This window comes from Erythrolamprus reginae, chromosome 10 (assembly GCF_031021105.1).
Source record: "Erythrolamprus reginae isolate rEryReg1 chromosome 10, rEryReg1.hap1, whole genome shotgun sequence".
In the NCBI taxonomy this organism is placed as follows: domain Eukaryota; kingdom Metazoa; phylum Chordata; class Lepidosauria; order Squamata; family Dipsadidae; genus Erythrolamprus; species Erythrolamprus reginae.
The window spans coordinates 41,511,096-41,527,713 of NC_091959.1; the positions used below are offsets into that span (position 1 = coordinate 41,511,096).

Genomic DNA, 16,618 nt, shown 5'->3' on the forward strand with positions numbered 1-16,618 from the left:
CCATAGGGCCTCTCTAGGAATCTCCTGGGAGGAAACAGGGCCAGAAAAGGTGGGGAGAAGCCTCTGTGGGGCCTCTAGGAATCTCCTGGGAGGAAACAGGGCCAGAAAAGGTGGGGAGAAGCCTCCATGGGGCCTCTTTGAATCTCCTGGGAGGAAACAGGGCCGGAAAAGGCGGGGAGAAGCCTCCATAGGGCCTCTCTAGGAATCTCCAGGGAGGAAACAGGGCCTCCACCCTCCCTGTGGTTTCCCCAATCACCCGCATTATTTTCTTTTACCACTGATTCCTATGGGAAAAATTGCTTTTTCTTACAAACTTTTCCACTTAAGAATGTTTCCGGGAAGGGAGTTCCCAATGCCATAAAATACCAAGGAGAACCAACTGAAGGCAGCTTTCTCCAGGAGGGATTTTATTAAGAAACGCCTTCCGCATGACGGCGATCATACAAAATAAGCTGCGAGGGCGGCCATCTTGTCTTTCGGCTTCTTAGGGGGCTGCCTGCCCCCCCCAAACCGCCGGCCCTTGCCTCCCCTCCCTCGGCCCTGCCGTTTCCCCTGCCCGCCCCGATGCATGGGATGCTTCATGGCCGCGTGCTTCAACTCCACCAGGTCCTGGAAGACGGGGTCGCAAAAGACGCAGCCGGAGTGCTGGGTCTCGCCTCCGGGCAGCGGCGACTTGGCCTTGTTGAAATCCACGTCCACCAGGGCGGCGTCGCAGGCCTCGCACGTCTCAGCCGACACCCGCACCTTGTGGGCGTTTTCGAAGAAGTGTACCACCACGTTGCATTTGTTGCAAGCCATCTTCCACTTGGGCCCCGAGGTGGGATCTAGCACCAGCACCCCACTTTCGCACTCGACGCACTGGCCGATGCCAAGCAGGTTGAGCGAATGTTGGCAGTTGGGGTGGGTGCATTCATTGCAACCCATTCCTGCATTGGCAGGGGGGAAACAAGAAGAAGAATAGCTTTTAGATTTATGTGCCACTTCCTGGAGCATTCGCAGCCCTCTCTAAGCGGTTTATAGGATCAGCCTATTTTCCCCCAACAATCTGGGTCCTCATTTGACCCACATCGGAAGGAGGGAAGGCCGAGTCAACCTTGAGGAAGGAAGGAAAGGAAGGGAGGGGGGGAGGGAGGGAGGGAAGAGAAGGGAAGGAAGGAAGGAATAGGAATAGCATTTAGACTTATATACCCCTTCATAGTGCTTTCACAGTCCTCTCTAAGTGGTTTACAGGATCAGCCTATTTGCCCCCAACAATCTGGGTCCTCATTTGACCCACCTTGGAAGGAGGGAAGGCTGAGCCAACCAGGAAGGGAGGGAAGGAGGGAGGGAGGAAGGAAGGAAGGAAGGAATAGTAATAGCATTTAGACTTATATACCCCTTCATAGTGCTTTCACAGTCCTCTCTAAGTGGTTTACAGGATCAGCCTATTTGCCCCCAACAATCTGGGTCCTCATTTGACCCACCTTGGAAGGAGGGAAGGCTGAGCCAACCAGGAAGGGAGGGAGGGAGGGAAGGAGGGAGGGAGGAAGGAATAGTAATAGCATTTAGACTTATATACCCCTTCATAGTGCTTTCACAGTCCTCTCTAAGTGGTTTACAGGATCAGCCTATTTGCCCCCAACAATCTGGGTCCTCATTTGACCCACCTTGGAAGGAGGGAAGGCTGAGCCAACCAGGAAGGGAGGGAAGGAGGGAGGGAGGAAGGAAGGAAGGAAGGAATAGTAATAGCATTTAGACTTATATACCCCTTCATAGTGCTTTCACAGTCCTCTCTAAGTGGTTTACAGGATCAGCCTATTTGCCCCCAACAATCTGGGTCCTCATTTGACACACCTTGGAAGGAGGGAAGGCTGAGCCAACCAGGAAGGGAGGGAGGGAGGGAAGGAGGGAGGGAGGAAGGAATTGTAATAGCATTTAGACTTATATACCCCTTCATAGTGCTTTCACAGTCCTCTCTAAGTGGCAATGTCCCTTCTAATTTTTTTCTGGTGTGGGCGGAAAAGTATAGTGTCTGAGCGGCAGTCCCTTCGGGACTGGGCGGCACTCTTTCCCTCTCACTTTTTCCCTCTCGGCTTCTGGGCAGGTTTGAAAAACTCTGAGTTGATGATGATTTTTAAGTGAGCGATTGCTCACTGCTCAGCTTAGAGGGAACTATGCTAAGTGGTTTACAGAATCAGCCTCTTGCCCCCCAACAATATGGGTCCTCATTTGACCCACCTCGGAAGGAGGGAAGGCCGAGTCAACCTTGAGGAAGGAAGGGAGGGAAGGAAAGAAGGAAGGAAGGAATAGGAATAGCATTTAGACTTATATACCCCTTCATAGTGCTTTCACAGTCCTCTCTAAGTGATTTACAGGATCAGCCTATTTGCCCCCAACAATCTGGGTCCTCATTTGACCCACCTTGGAAGGAGGGAAGGCCGAGTCAACCTTGAGGAAGGAAGGGAAGGAAGGAGGAAGGGAGGGAGGGAAGGAAAGAAGGAAGGAAGGAATAGGAATAGCATTTAGACTTATATACCCCTTCATAGTGCTTTCACAGTCCTCTCTAAGTGATTTACAGAATCAGCCTCTTGCCCCCCAACAATATGGGTCCTCATTTGACCCACCTTGGAAGGAGGGAAGGCTGAGTCAACCTTGAGGAAAGAAGGGAAGGAAAGAAAGAAGGAAGGAAAGAAGGAAGGACTAACAATAGCATTTCTCTCCGAGTCTACAGAGAGGTGCGGCATACAAATCTAATTAATCAATCAATCAATCAATTTAGACTTATATACTGCTTCACAGTGCTTTTTCTAAGTGGTTTACAGAATCACCCTCTTTCATTGTTACTCTCTGCAAAGAATGTTTTCCAAGCCCTAAATCTTTGCAGGGTTTTTTCCATTGCTTTACTTGCTCCGAATGTTTCTTTCTAGGTCCTAACAATTTCCACAGCTTTTACTGACTTGCAAGCTGTTTCATTGTTACTCTCCGAATAAAGTTTTTTTAAAAGCCCTAACCAGGGGATAAAATAACGTGCTGAAGCTGACCAGACTAAGGACGCTAACCAGCTGAATACCTGGTAAGCAGATTCTTTTTCCTATTTTCCTCCCCAAAACCTAAGGTGCGTCTTATACTCCCAAAAATAAAGTTAGTAAGTTAGTTAGTTTACATCTCCTCCTGTGAAATCTCACCTTTCTTCATATCCCTAAAAGGAGGGTTATTGTAACAATAAGGGCACAGGGGGTAACTTTTCCCCCTGGATCCAGAAGACCACAGCACCAGCTCGAAGTCATCTAGTGGGCATCGCAACTCTTTGTAGAGTTTGATTGTCCCGTTCTGGGGAAGGCTGTAGGTCTCGTCACAGTGCGAGCAATGGAGACGGCTTGGCTTGGCCTGCAAAAAACAATCAGCAAAGGACAAAGCTCAAAACATTTAAGAGTCTACAGAGAGGGCAACATACAAATCAAATCCAGAAAGAAAGAAAGAAAGAAAGAAAGAAAGAAAGAAAGAAAGAAAGAAAGAAAGAAAGAAAGAAAGAAAGAAAGAAAGAAAGAAAGAAAGAAAGAAAGAAAGAAAGAAAGAAAGAAAGAAAGAAAGAAAGAAAGAAAAAGATGATAGTTTCTGGAAAAGCCAGTTCCCGTCCGATCCTGAAATGACCAGTTCATTTTGATTCCGTTTTTTGGGTTTAAACCAAAAAAGTGCATAAAGGATATTTAGACTTTTGTAAAAACAATCGTCGTTTCCACCTGAACGAACAAACCGTTTTACCCATTTCTAAATCAAGGACTACCTGTGTCAAGTGTTCTGGTTTCTGGTAGAACTTTAGCTATTAAAAATAAGTCTTAATAAATGCAGTATTTCATAAACAAAGAAACTCCATTTTTATTCTCTTCACTTCTGTATTCAAAATAGTTCGGACTAGCACATTCCCTTTTCTCCCATTATCTCTCTTAATTACATTCCTCCTGCATTCCTCACAGCCTCCTCCGGTTTTCCAAGATTTATGTACTCACAGCATAATTCAAAAATAGCAGAAATGATTGTAAAATAACACAGGCTGAGTTTGCTCGCTTGGGAGCTGAACAGAAACACCTTTCATTTTAGCCCTACAACATTGAAACTCCACCCTTCTTCCCCACTGGCCCCCTGACGTACCAAATACATCACTCCAGTATTTAACCCATTCCTCCCCTTAATATCTTCTTCCAAACACCTGTTCCTTACGTTTTTGGACCCTTCTGAATTTAGGATTGACCCAGCGAACGTCTGATTCTTCCTCGCTAGATTCTGGACTCCTAGCAACATCCTATGGCTGGCCTCCCACATGTTCTACTACCTGTAACCCCGGGCCCACCACTAATTCATAAACACTACCTGTATCAGAGTCCTGAAGTTCTTCATCATCCTCCAACTGACCAGGAGTATGTACAACACCAAGTATAAAAATAAAACAAAAGGAAGCTCCCCATAAGTACATAAAATTTGTGCAACCATTTAAAAAAAAGATCACATCACAGATCTCGTTTCTTACACCGGCTTAAACTCCAGATTTTGTCAGGGTAATGATGATTTAATAGCTAACCAGCTGATGTCAGGCTGCTGTAAAAGCTGATGCAATGAGTGTGGGTAGTAAGTTTATGCACTATGTATTGAATACTTAATAGTTCTTTCATTGTCCTTCCTTCTCTTGTACATTAGTGTGATCCTTAATTACTTTTAAAATAGGAAATAAATAAATAGTATGCTTTTATAGTATGCGTTTAAATGATAAACGCTTTAATCATTTTAATCATTAACTACAACTGAACTTTTATAGCAATTGAAGAAAATTGAGCCACTTGCCTAATCTGTTATCATATTGAACCTTGTGGGTTCAGTACAAAACCTTAAAATGTGACTGTGCTCCTCAACAAATAATGCTGCCTATCATCGGTCCTTTTTGTGGCTATTCAAATACAGGTAATGGGACTTAATCAACTGAAAAAGGGCCCAAGCCCCTATTTGAAAACTTATCTTGGTCGGTAAGCCACTCCCACCCAGTCACATGACTTTTAAACCACCACCCCCCAGTCACATGACTTTTAAACCACCCCCCCCAGTCACATGCCTGTCCAGCCACTCCCACCTGGTCACATGGCCAGCAAGCCACACCTGCCCTGTCACATGACCATCAAGCCACACCCACAGAATAAGCCACAGCCACAGTGTGGTAGTAAAAAAATTTGCAGCCCATCACTGAATCACACTGTGCACACTGACAGATTTTCTTTACCTGGATGTATTTCATAAAACGATGACATTTGCCGCATCGCGAGAGGGGCTTCCCTGTGGCAGCCAGGGGTGAAAAAGATACTTCCATTAACTCATCCATACCTGGAGGGAAGGGAAGGCATGTGGGAGAAAACGGTCAGGTGTTTTGAAAGTGCGCACGGCTGTCACCTTTTCTGTTTTAAAAAAACCAATTTTATTGGGGTGGTTTAAGGAGGACAAAAAGGAGGGAAGACAGGAAGGGGAGGGGAGGGGAATGAAAGGAAGGGGAGAAAGAAAAGGAAGGAAGGAAAGAAGAAAGGAAAGAAAAAGAAAGAAAGGACATAAAGAGGAAAGGAATGGGGAAAAAGAAAAGGGAAAGGAGAGGAGAAGAGAAGAGGAAGGAAGAAGGAAGGAAGGAAATAAAGAAAGAAAGAAAGATTCTCTCTTTTTTTCTGGAAAAACAGAAATAACAAGGAAGAGAGACAGAGAAAGAAAGAGAAAGAAAGAAAGAAAGAAAGAAGAGATTCAGACAGAAGGAAGGAAAAAGAGGAGGGAGGGAGGAAGGAAAGATCTTTTGATCTACATCATTTATATTTTGTATAACCCTGTAAAAATAAGAACTCTTTCATATTCATAACCATTAACAACAAAGCACTGAACTGTTGGACAATTCCTAAGAAGCAAAGTTACGATTCAGTAGATCATTATTTCTCCCTGAACTAACTGTCTGTCTGTCTGTCTGTCTGTCTGTCTGTCTGTCTGTCTGTCTGTCTGTCTGTCTGTCTGTCTGTCTGTCTGTCTGTCTGTCTATGATTTGATTTGATTTGTATGCCACCCCTCTCCGTAGACTTGGGGCGGCTACTATGTCATGACTGCAAATTCTTCTTTTTAAAAACACCACCAAATCTAATTAAGTAAAATCAACTAAAAGAGCAAAACAAAGAAGGGGGCAGAATAGGATTCTTAGGTATCCAGCAGTATAAACTCCTGACCCATAGAAGTTATTTTTCCTTTTGGAAGACTACACATTTGTAAAAACGCCAGCCAGGGGAGGAGTGGAGACCTACCAGCGATGGAATCCACAAAGTAGTGGAACTTCCTTTTGAAGATGTCCAAGGTGTGCTCCAGGACTTGATGGAAATTGGCTTTGCCTTGAGCAATCAGGTTGAGCTGCTTCTCCACCGCGCTACGGATGGTGGGGAGCACCAGCTCCGCATCTGAACAGGAGGGAAGAGACAAACACAGAGATGCCTTTAAAACTTTACGGGATGTTCCAAGCGAGTCGGCCTGGGACAAACATCCAGGCTTGGTCCCAAATGCATGGAAAACTCTTAGAATCCAGTTTTGCAAACTCAGCCACTTTAAGAGCTGTGGAGTGCGCACACAGCCAGAATCCCCCAACCGCGGGGAATTATGAGAGTTGACACTGGCTCAAAGCATGGTGGCTGGGGAATTCTGGGAGTTGAAGTTCCTCTCTCTTAAAGCATGGTGGTTAGGGAATTCTGGGAGTTGAAGTCCACCCATCTTAAAGCATGGTGGTTAGGGAATTCTGGGAGTTGAAGTCCAATCATCTTAAAGCATGCTGCTGGCTGGGGAATTCTGGGAATTGAAGTCCATCTCTCTTAAAGCATGTTGACTAGGGAATCCTGGGAATTGAAGTCCAATCATCTTAAAGCATGCAGGCTGGGGAATTCTGGGATTTGACCTCTTCTCTTCAGTTGCAAGGAAGAAAGATGAACTCCTCCATGTGAGATAGGGGGTGTGTGTCTTTCAAGTAACTTTGTCCTAACTCACAAATATACTCCTTCAATTTCCCTAGCGTTGTCCTCCCCCCACCACAAAATGCCACGTTACCTATTTTGTAGTAGCCGTGTACCAAAACTATGCCCAGGTTGGTGGGTTTCAGTCTTCGGCCCCCTTCCACCGTGACGTAGTTGCGTTGGCATATGTTGTTGATATGGACAGGAATGCTGGCATCCGTTCCTAACAACAACACAAAGTGTTAATTGTTTGATCCAGCCCTTCACTGCGTTCCAAAGTCTTTCCCTATTGAAAACAACAGCAACAACCCTGTTTCTGGAAGCTGCATGGTTATACCCATTTCGCAGATGGGGTAGACTGAGGCTAAGTTGGCTGCTTTTGATAAGCTCGTGACATGGTAAAGAAAGCCGTTGAAGGTATGATCCTCAGGATCCAGCCAAGCTACAACACCCAAGCATCTTCATCACATAATTCAAGCAACATGTGGTTATCTGATCTCTCTTCTCTACAAGACACCTGAAAGGATATTTGTCTCCAAAAACTAGACATTCAGAATTGATCCTCAAAGCAAATTCTTGAGTTAAGGACTTTATTTATTTATTTATATTTATTTATTGGATTTGTATGCCGCCCCTCTCAGTAGACTCGGGGCGGCTAACAACAGTAATAAAAACAGCATATAAACAATCCAATATTAAAGCAGTTAAAAACCCTTATTATAAAACCAAACATACATACAGACATACCATGCATACAATTGTAAAGACCTAGGGGGAAGAGTATCTCAGTTCCCCCATGCCTGGCGGCCGAGGTGGGTTTTTATTTATTTATTCATTCATTCATTCATTCATTCATTCATTCATTCATTCATTCATTCATTCGATTTTTATGCCGCCCTTCTCCTTAGACTCAGGGCAGCTTACAACATGTTAGCAATAGCACTTTTTAACAGAGCTAGGCTATTGCCCCCACAATCCGGGTCCTCATTTGACCCACCTCGGAAGGATGGAAAGCTGAGTCAACCTTGAGCCGGTGATGAGATTTGAACCGCTGACCTTCAGATCTATAGTTAGCTTCTGTGGCCTGCAGTACAGCACTCTATCTGCTGCGTCACCCCAGCTCAGTATTAAGAAGTTTTAAGAAGCTTATGAAAGGCAAGGCCGGGGCTGCCACAGAGAAGGCTCTTCCCCTGGGTCCCGCCAAACGACATTGTTTGGTTGACGGGACCCGGAGAAGACCCACTCTGTGGGACCTAACTGGTCGCTGGGATTCGTGCGGCAAAAGGCAGTCCCTGAGATAATCTGGTCCGGTGCCATGAAGGGCTTTATAGGTCATAACCAACACTTTGAATTGTGACCGGAATTCCTTCATTCTCTATCTTTGTATACCTTCTGTTGTAAGTGGCCCACAACCATTTCAGTTAGTCACAGATTCTGAGAAGGATTGATTCATTGATTGATTGATTTATTTATTTATTTATTTATTTATTGGAATTGTATGCCGCCCCTCTCTGCAGACTCGGGGCGGCTAACAACAACAATAAAACATTATATAACAAAATCCAATACTAAAAACAGTTAAAAACCCATTATATAAAAACCAATCATACATACAGACATACCATGCATAAAATTGTAAAGGCCTAGGGGGAAAGAGTATCTCAATTCCCCCATGCCTGGCGGCAGAGGTGGGTTTTAAGCAGCTTTCGAAAGGCAAGGAGGGTGGGGGAATTCTAATCTCTGGGGGAGTTGGTTCCAGAGGGCCGGGGCCGCCACAGAGAAGGCTCTTCCCCTGGGTCCCACCAAGCGACATTGTTTAGTTGACGGGACCCAGAGAAGACCCATTCTGTGGGACCTAACTGGTCGCTGGGATTCGTGCGGCAGAAGGCGGTCCCGGAGATAATCTGGTCCGGTGCCATGAAGGGCTTTATAGGTCATAACCAACACTTTGAATTGTGACCGGAATTCCTTCATTCTCTGTCTTTGTATACCTTCTGTTGTAAGTGGCCCACGACCTTTTCAGTTAGTCACAGATTCTGAGAAGGATGAACTGGGTCTTGGTACCCTAGGACAGTGTTCTTGATTGACAACTGAGTCGGAGATGCGAAATATGCCACCCGAAAGGACCATCCCTACCTATCCCGTGTTTTTCCATCAATGTGATGAGTTCAGCTTCCGTCAAATAGTCGGGTGGGCAAGTCTGCTTCTCCAGGAGCTTCACTTCGCTCACAGGAAAGAGGTCTCCTCTCTCACAGCTGGGCAGGCTCTCTTCCAAGGGGATGCTTTGCCAAGGCATCACTTCAGTAAAACCTGCAATGATTTTTTTCTTAAAAGCAAGTGGTAATTCTGCACTAATCTTAGCTAATCTTTAAAAAGAGGTAATGTTTTTTCATAATTTTTGTATTTAAAGGTTTATAAAGAACAAGGGAAGGAAGGAAAAGAAAGAAAAAGAAAGAAAGAGATATACAAAGGAAAGCAAAGGGGAAAAGAGAAAGGAAAGTGAGAGAGAGAGAAAGAAAGAAAGAAAAAAGAAAGGAACGAAGAAAGAAAAAAGGAAAGGGGAAAAGAAAGGAAAGGAAAGAAAAGAGAAAGAATTACCATTAAAAGAATTTTAAAAAGCAAGTGGTAATTCTGCACTAATCTTAGCTAATCTTTAAAAAGAGGTAAGTAATGTTTTTTCCTAATTTTTGTATTTAAAGGTTTATAAAGAACGAGGGAAGGAAGGAAAAGAAAGAAAAGAAAAAGAAAGAGATATACAAAGGAAAGGAAAGGGGAAAAGAGAAAGGAAAGGGAGAGAGAGGGAGAGAGAAAGAAAGAGAAAAAAATAAAGGAAGGAAGAAAGAAAAAAGGAAAGGAAAAGAGAAAGGAAAGGAAAGAAAAGAGAAAGAATTACCATTAAAAGAATTTTAAAAAGCAAGTGGTAATTCTGCACTAATCTTAGCTAATCTTTAAAAAGAGGTAAGTAATGTTTTTCATAGTTTTTGTATTTAAAGGTTTATAAAGAATGAGGGAAGGAAGGAAGGAAAAGGAAGGAAAAGGAAGAAGTAGAAAGAAAGAAAGAAAGAAAGAAAGAGAGAGAAAGAGATACAAAGGAAAGGGGAAAAGAGAAAGGAAAGGGAGAGAGAGGGAGAGAGAGAGAGAAAGAAAGATAAAAAAGGAAAGGAAGGAATAAAGAAAAAATGAAAGGAAAAGAGAAAGGAAAGGAAAGAAAAGAGAAAGAATTACCATTAAAAGAATTTTAAAAAGCAAGTGGTAATTCTGCACTAATCTTAGCTAATCTTTAAAAAGAGGTAAGTAATGTTTTTTCCTAATTTTTGTATTTAAAGGTTTATAAAGAACGAGAGAAGGAAGGAAGGAAAAGAAAGAAAAGAAAAATAAAGCGATATACAAAGGAAAGCAAAGGGGAAAAGAGAAAGGAAAGGGAGAGAGAGGGAGAGAGAGAAAGAAAGAAAGAAAAATAAAGGAATAAAAAAGGAAAGGAAGGAATAAAGAAAAAATGAAAGGAAAAGAGAAAGGAAAGGAAAGAAAAGAGAAAGAATTACCATTAAAAGAATTTTAAAAAGCAAGTGGTAATTCTGCACTAATCTTAGCTAATCTTTGAAAAGAGGTAAGTAATGTTTTTCATAGTTTTTGTATTTAAAGGTTTATAAAGAACGAGGGAAGGAAGAAAGGAAAGGAAGGAAGGAAAAGAAAAAAGAAAAAGAAAGAGAGAGATATACAAAGGAAAGGAAAGGGGAAAAGAGAAAGGAAAGGGAGAGAGGGAGAGAGAAAGAAAGAAAGAAAGAGAAAAAAAGAAAGGAAGAAAGAAAGAAAAAAGGAAAGGAAAAGAGAAAGGAAATGAAAGAAAAGAGAAAGAATTACCATTAAAAAGCAAGTGGTAATTCTACACTAATCTTAGCTAATCTTTAAAAAGAGATAAGTAATGTTTTTCATAAGAAAAAAAAGAAAGAAGAAAGGAAAGGGGAAAAGAGAAAGGAGAGAGAAAGAGAAATAAGCAAACAAACATGCAGAAGAAAGGAAGGGAAAAGAGAAAGGAGAGAGAGAGAATGGAAGAAAGAAAGAAAAACATACAAAAGAAAGGAAAGGGGAAAAGAGAAAGGAGAGAGAAAGAGAAACAAGCAAACAAACATATAGAAGAGAGGAAGGAAAAAGAGAAAGGAGAGACAGAGAGAAAGGAAGAAAGAAAGAAAAACACAAAAGAAAGGGGGAAAGAGAAAGGAAAGGGAAAGGAAAGAGAGAGAGAGAGAGAAAGGAAGGAAGGGTACAAAAAGGGGAAAAAAAATCTGTCCCAAGACTGTCCCTTAACCCCTTCCCTACCTGGCGAAAGAACCGTCTTTCCTATGCAGGTGAAACGTTCCGAGGCGACGCTGCACGCAATGGCTCGTTTGAAGGTATTTGCAGTCGGCACTGATAGTGGCGATAAAATGCCTCGTGATGTATTCGTACAGCCTCCATCCATCACCCCCTGGAAATACACGGAGAGGCGCGGCTGTTACAACTTTGACCTGTTGCCACTGAGTGTCGAAATGGGAGTGTGTGCACGAAACGAAATATCTGTCAAGGTTGCAGGTAGCATCCAAAGCTAAATCAAGAGTCCAAGTCAAAGTATTGCCGGAGCCATCCTGACACCCACACTGGGAAATTTGAATCTTGGGTTTCCCACCCAGTTGAAAGTTCACATCCCTCGTCCCCCCACCCACAAACTTGTCACGTTGCCCACTCAGATTGTGCCAGTGTGGTGGGTCCTCCTTCCGCTTCCGCCCAGGTGGCTGGGCATAGGATGACCTTGAACCCCTCGAAAGGATGCTTTGTGGCTGCATCATGAAAATCACCCCTCCCATAAACATCAGGCCTTCAGTGGATAGTGTGGCAAGACGTTAATTTATCAGCAACGCCTGCACTGGCTCGACACCCAGCCAGCTTCTGATAAGCAAAGTAACAAGTGTTGTGGCCTGTCGGCTGCTGGTCCCTCCATCAGCCGAATCGGACAAGAAAAAATTGGCGTGGGAGTCAGCCAGCATCAGGGCAACCTGGGAGCTCCAAGAGGGAAGAGGGAATGGAGGTGGCAGAGAGAGAGAGAGAGAGAGCCTGGGCCATCCATCAACCCTCAGAGGGAGAGTCAACAGGAGGAAAAGCTGAGTCTTGTGCCTGGCGCACAGATGCTCAGAAAGCAGAGAGGAGAGCAGTGGAAATCTATGGGCCGGTCCTTGGGACGGAAGAGCCACTGCTACTAGCAAAGGGCTAAAAGGCAGAGGGCAGAGATGAATGGGCGTGTCAGGCAACTATAGTGTTTCCTTGATTTTCGCAGGGGATGCGTTCCGAGACCGCCCGCGAAAGTCGAATTTCCACGAAGTAGAGATGTGGAAGTAAATACACCATTTTGGGCTATGAACAGTATCACAAGCCATCCCTTAACACTTTAAACCCCTAAATTACCATTTCCCATTCCCTTAACAATCATTTACTCCCCATTATTACTGGTACTCACCATTGAATAAGACACTTAGTGATCCTAATATTTCCGCGAAGTACAGATGTGGAAGTAAATACAGCGTTCCCTCGATTTTCGCAGGTTCGAACTTCGCGGAAAGTCTATACCACGGTTTTTTGAAAATATTAATTAAAAAATACTTTGCGGGGTTTTTCCCTATACCACGGTTTTTCCCGCCCAATGACGTCATGTGTCATCGCCAAACTTTCGTCTGCCTTTAATAAATATTTTTTTTAATAAACTTTAATAAATAAACCTGGTGAGTAATAATCTGAATGGTTGCTAAGGGAATGGAAAATTGCAATTTAAGGGTTTAAAGTGTTAAGGGAAGGTTTGTGATACTGTCCATAGCCAAAAATAGTGTATTTACTTCTGCATCTCTACTTCGCGGAAATTCAACTTTCGCGGGCGGTCTCGGAACGCATCCCCCGCGAAAATCGAGGGAACACTGTACACCATTTTGGGCTATGGACAGTATCACAAGCCCTCCCTTAACACTTTAAACCCCTAAATTACCATTTCCCATTCCCTTAACAACCATTTACTCACCATTATTACTGGTACTCACCATTGAATAAGACACTTAGTGATCCTGATATTTATACACGTAATTACTTATCAACAATAATTATTTTATTTCTTATTTATTTGCAAAAATTATTAGTTTGGCGATGACGCATGATGTCATCGGGCGGGGGAAAACCGTGGTATAGAAACAAAACCGCAAAGTATTTTTGAATTAATATGTTTTGAAAAACCGTGGTATAGGCTAATCGCGAAGTTCGGACCCGCGAAAATCAAGGGAACGCTGTATTCCTCTTCCGGACGGACGGACTGGTTAGCCTGCGAGATAAACTTTTTTGTCGCAGCTGCCGGCATTCCTAACAAAGGAATGTTTTGAGTTCCCGTCAGAGGTGTCTGGGGAGCTGGGTCAGAACCGTTTTGCAATCATAAATAACCGCTCACCTAATTCTGCTTCCGAGGCAGCTCTCATTGGGGTGATGGGGGGGTGGTCTCCAGCATCGTGGCCTTTCCGTGCCTGTTGATGCCTTCCGCCATTAATGTTTTGACCTTAGGAGAAAGCCACAGACAGCATACATGAGCCAAGGGCCACCTCTGGCCGAACTGAAAGGTGTTTGGAGCAGACTATAAGTTAACTACAGGCAATCCTCACCTTACAAAGAACTACCAAACCCAAAGTTTCTGTTGTTAAATGAGACAGTTGTTAAGTGAGTTTTAGAAACATAGAAACATAGAAGACTGACGGCAGAAAAAGACCTCATGGTCCATCTAGTCTGCCCTTATACTATTTCCTGTATTTTATCTTACAATGGATATATGTTTATCCCAGGCATGTTTAAATTCAGTTACTGTGGATTTACCAACCACGTCTGCTGGAAGTTTGTTCCAAGGATTTACTACTCTTTCAGTAAAATAATATTTTCTCATGTTGCCTTTGATCTTTCCCCCAACTAACTTCAGATTGTGTCCCCTTGTTCTTGTGTTCACTTTCCTATTAAAAACACTTCCCTCCTGAACCTTATTTAACCCTTTAACATATTTAAATGTTTCGATCATGTGCCCCCTTTTCCTTCTGTCCTCCAGACTATACAGATTGAGTTCATTAAGTCTTTCCTGATACGTTTTATGCTTAAGACCTTTCCACCATTCTTGTAGCCCGTCTTTGGACCCGTTCAATTTTGTCAATATCTTTTTGTAGATGAGGTCTCCAGAACTGAACACAGTACTCCAAATGTGGTCTCACCAGTGCTCTATATAAGGGGATCACAATCTCCCTCTTCCTGCTTGTTATACCTCTAGCTATGCAGCCAAGCATCCTACTTGCTTTTCCTACCGCCCGACCAGTTTTGTCCCCATTCGACTTCTATGCTGCCCAATCTCGAAGGACTCAGGGCAGCTTACAACAAAATATAAAAATACAGTTAACAATAAACAGAAGTCCAATATAAATTAAAACATTAACCTCAATAAAAACTCACAACTCAGCAATCCAATCAACACAACATACCATTCAATATGATTTGGCCAGGAAAGATGTAAATTCATGGCCCCCTGGCAAAGCCAAGTCTTCGTATCCTTTTGGAAGGCCAATGGTGTTATGTATGTAACACGTTTTTGCTGATAATGAAAAGGGAGACTTGACCAAAAAAATCACACACACACACACACACATATATAAAAAAATTTCTGTCAAATCACCTTGGCATACCCAAATGTGGGAGGAAAAAACACTTAACATTTCCTGGTACACAGCTGAAGGGATGAGATCCTGCGGCCTAGAAAGGCTGCAGGTTCAAATTCCAGTGAGGATATGGCAAGCTGATGAGAAGAAACAACCTTGAAATAGATCTATACTAGTCTCCCTTCATTTTCAATTCAGCAAAAATGTTATACACACACACACATACACACACACACGCACACAGACAGACTAGATAGATAGATAGATAGATAGATAGATAGATGACAGAGGTAGATAGATAGATAGATAGATAGATGACAGAGGTAGGTAGATAGGTAGGTAGGTAGGTAGGTAGGTAGGTAGATAGATAGATAGATAGATAGATAGATAGATAGATAGATAGAGTAGTTACATAGATAGGTAGGTAGGTAGGTAGATAAATAGATAGATAGATATGTTACTTACGTTTTCAGCCCAATAAGGATTATTAGCTTGTTGTCGCAAAGGGCCTTTCAAATCGAAATTTTCAGGATAGTGAGTCGTTTCTGTTCGAGGATAACTAATATAGCCCTGGGTGTACAAGCGTTCAGCTATCTGCATCGTATGTTGTGGTCCCATTCCTACAGGTTTGGGGAAAGAAAAAAAACCCAGGTTGAAAATCAATCGTCACCACATCACACAAAAGATGTTGAGACTTTGGAAGGAGTTCAGAGAAGAGCAAACTAAGATGATTAAGGGACTAAAACATACAAGCACGGTTGCAGGAATTGAGTATGGCCAATCTAGAGGAAAAAGGAGGACAGAATAGTAATTTCCCAATACAGTAGTACCTCTAGATACGAGCTGCTCCACATGCGAGTATTCCAAGTTACGAGCCGCGACGCGAGCGAAATTTCTGTTCAACACCCGAGCTCAAATTCGGGATACAAGCCGAGCTTCCACTAGGTGGCGCAAGAATCTCCTTGCTTCTAGTTATCACGGCGCGAAAAACAAAGTCTAAAGGTATTCGTTCAAGATGCGAGTTGATCGACTTACGAGCTCGGGTCTGGAACGAATTAAACTCGTATGTCGAGGTACCACTGTATTTGAGGGGCTGCCACAACAAAGGGGGGGGGGGGTCAACCAGGGGTGAAATCCAGCAGGTTTACAGAGGGCTGCAAAGCACTGTGAAGCAGTATAGAAGTCTAAGTGCCATGGCTATTATTTTTTTAAAACGAATCCTGCCATATTTACCCAATGCAGCACTGGCAACCCGCAACATTTCCACCGTATTAAGAGCGAGAGGTCGCTGTTTCACTTTCTCCTTTTTACTCACAGACTCTACCTGAAAAAAAAAGAAGAAGAAGAAGGGATGTTCCTTAAAATAGTTTATCCTAGAACTTGATTTTATCCAGATTTTATCCCGATAAATCAAGTTCTAGGATAAACTATTTAAATTTCATTCTCTCTCATTTACAAGAAGAGCAAGAGGAAGTAGCAAACAATGAATGGAGTGGAATAGAATTAGAATGGAGTGGAATAGAATTAGAATGGAGTGGAATAGAAATAGAATAGAATAGAACAGAACAGAAAATATGCAATAGAATAGAATGGAATGGAACAGAATTAAAATTAGAATGGAGTGGAATAGAATAGAACAGAAAATATGCAATAGAATGGAGTGGAATGGAATAGAATAGAAAGAATAGAATGGAATGGAATAAAATAGAAGATCAAGAGGAAGGTAGCAAACAATGAATGGAATGGAATAGAATTAGAATGGAATGGAGTGGAATAGAATTAGAATGGAGTGGAATAGAAATAGAATAGAATAGAATAGAAAATATGCAATGGAATGGAATTAGAATGGAGTGGAATAGAATAGAATAGAAAATATGCAATAGAATGGAGTGGAATGGAATGGAATATAATTAGAATGGAATGGAATGGAATGGAATAGAA

At 42.7% G+C, this 16,618-nt stretch overlaps 1 protein-coding gene across 1 annotated transcript in view; it reads right to left on the reverse strand.

Annotated features, from left to right (window-relative positions):
• Nucleotides 1–380: 380 nt before the first annotated feature.
• Nucleotides 381–16,618, reverse strand: part of TOP3B (DNA topoisomerase III beta) — a 32,303-nt gene continuing 16,065 nt past the window's right edge. Inside the window, 12 exon segments of the mRNA XM_070762864.1 lie at nt 381–926; nt 3,165–3,366; nt 5,246–5,346; nt 6,291–6,440; nt 7,078–7,206; nt 9,120–9,293; nt 11,301–11,361; nt 11,363–11,448; nt 13,441–13,512; nt 13,515–13,545; nt 15,143–15,297; nt 15,911–16,001. Coding sequence (XP_070618965.1) covers nt 439–926; nt 3,165–3,366; nt 5,246–5,346; nt 6,291–6,440; nt 7,078–7,206; nt 9,120–9,293; nt 11,301–11,361; nt 11,363–11,448; nt 13,441–13,512; nt 13,515–13,545; nt 15,143–15,297; nt 15,911–16,001 — 1,740 coding nt within the window. The 3' untranslated portion in view covers nt 381–438.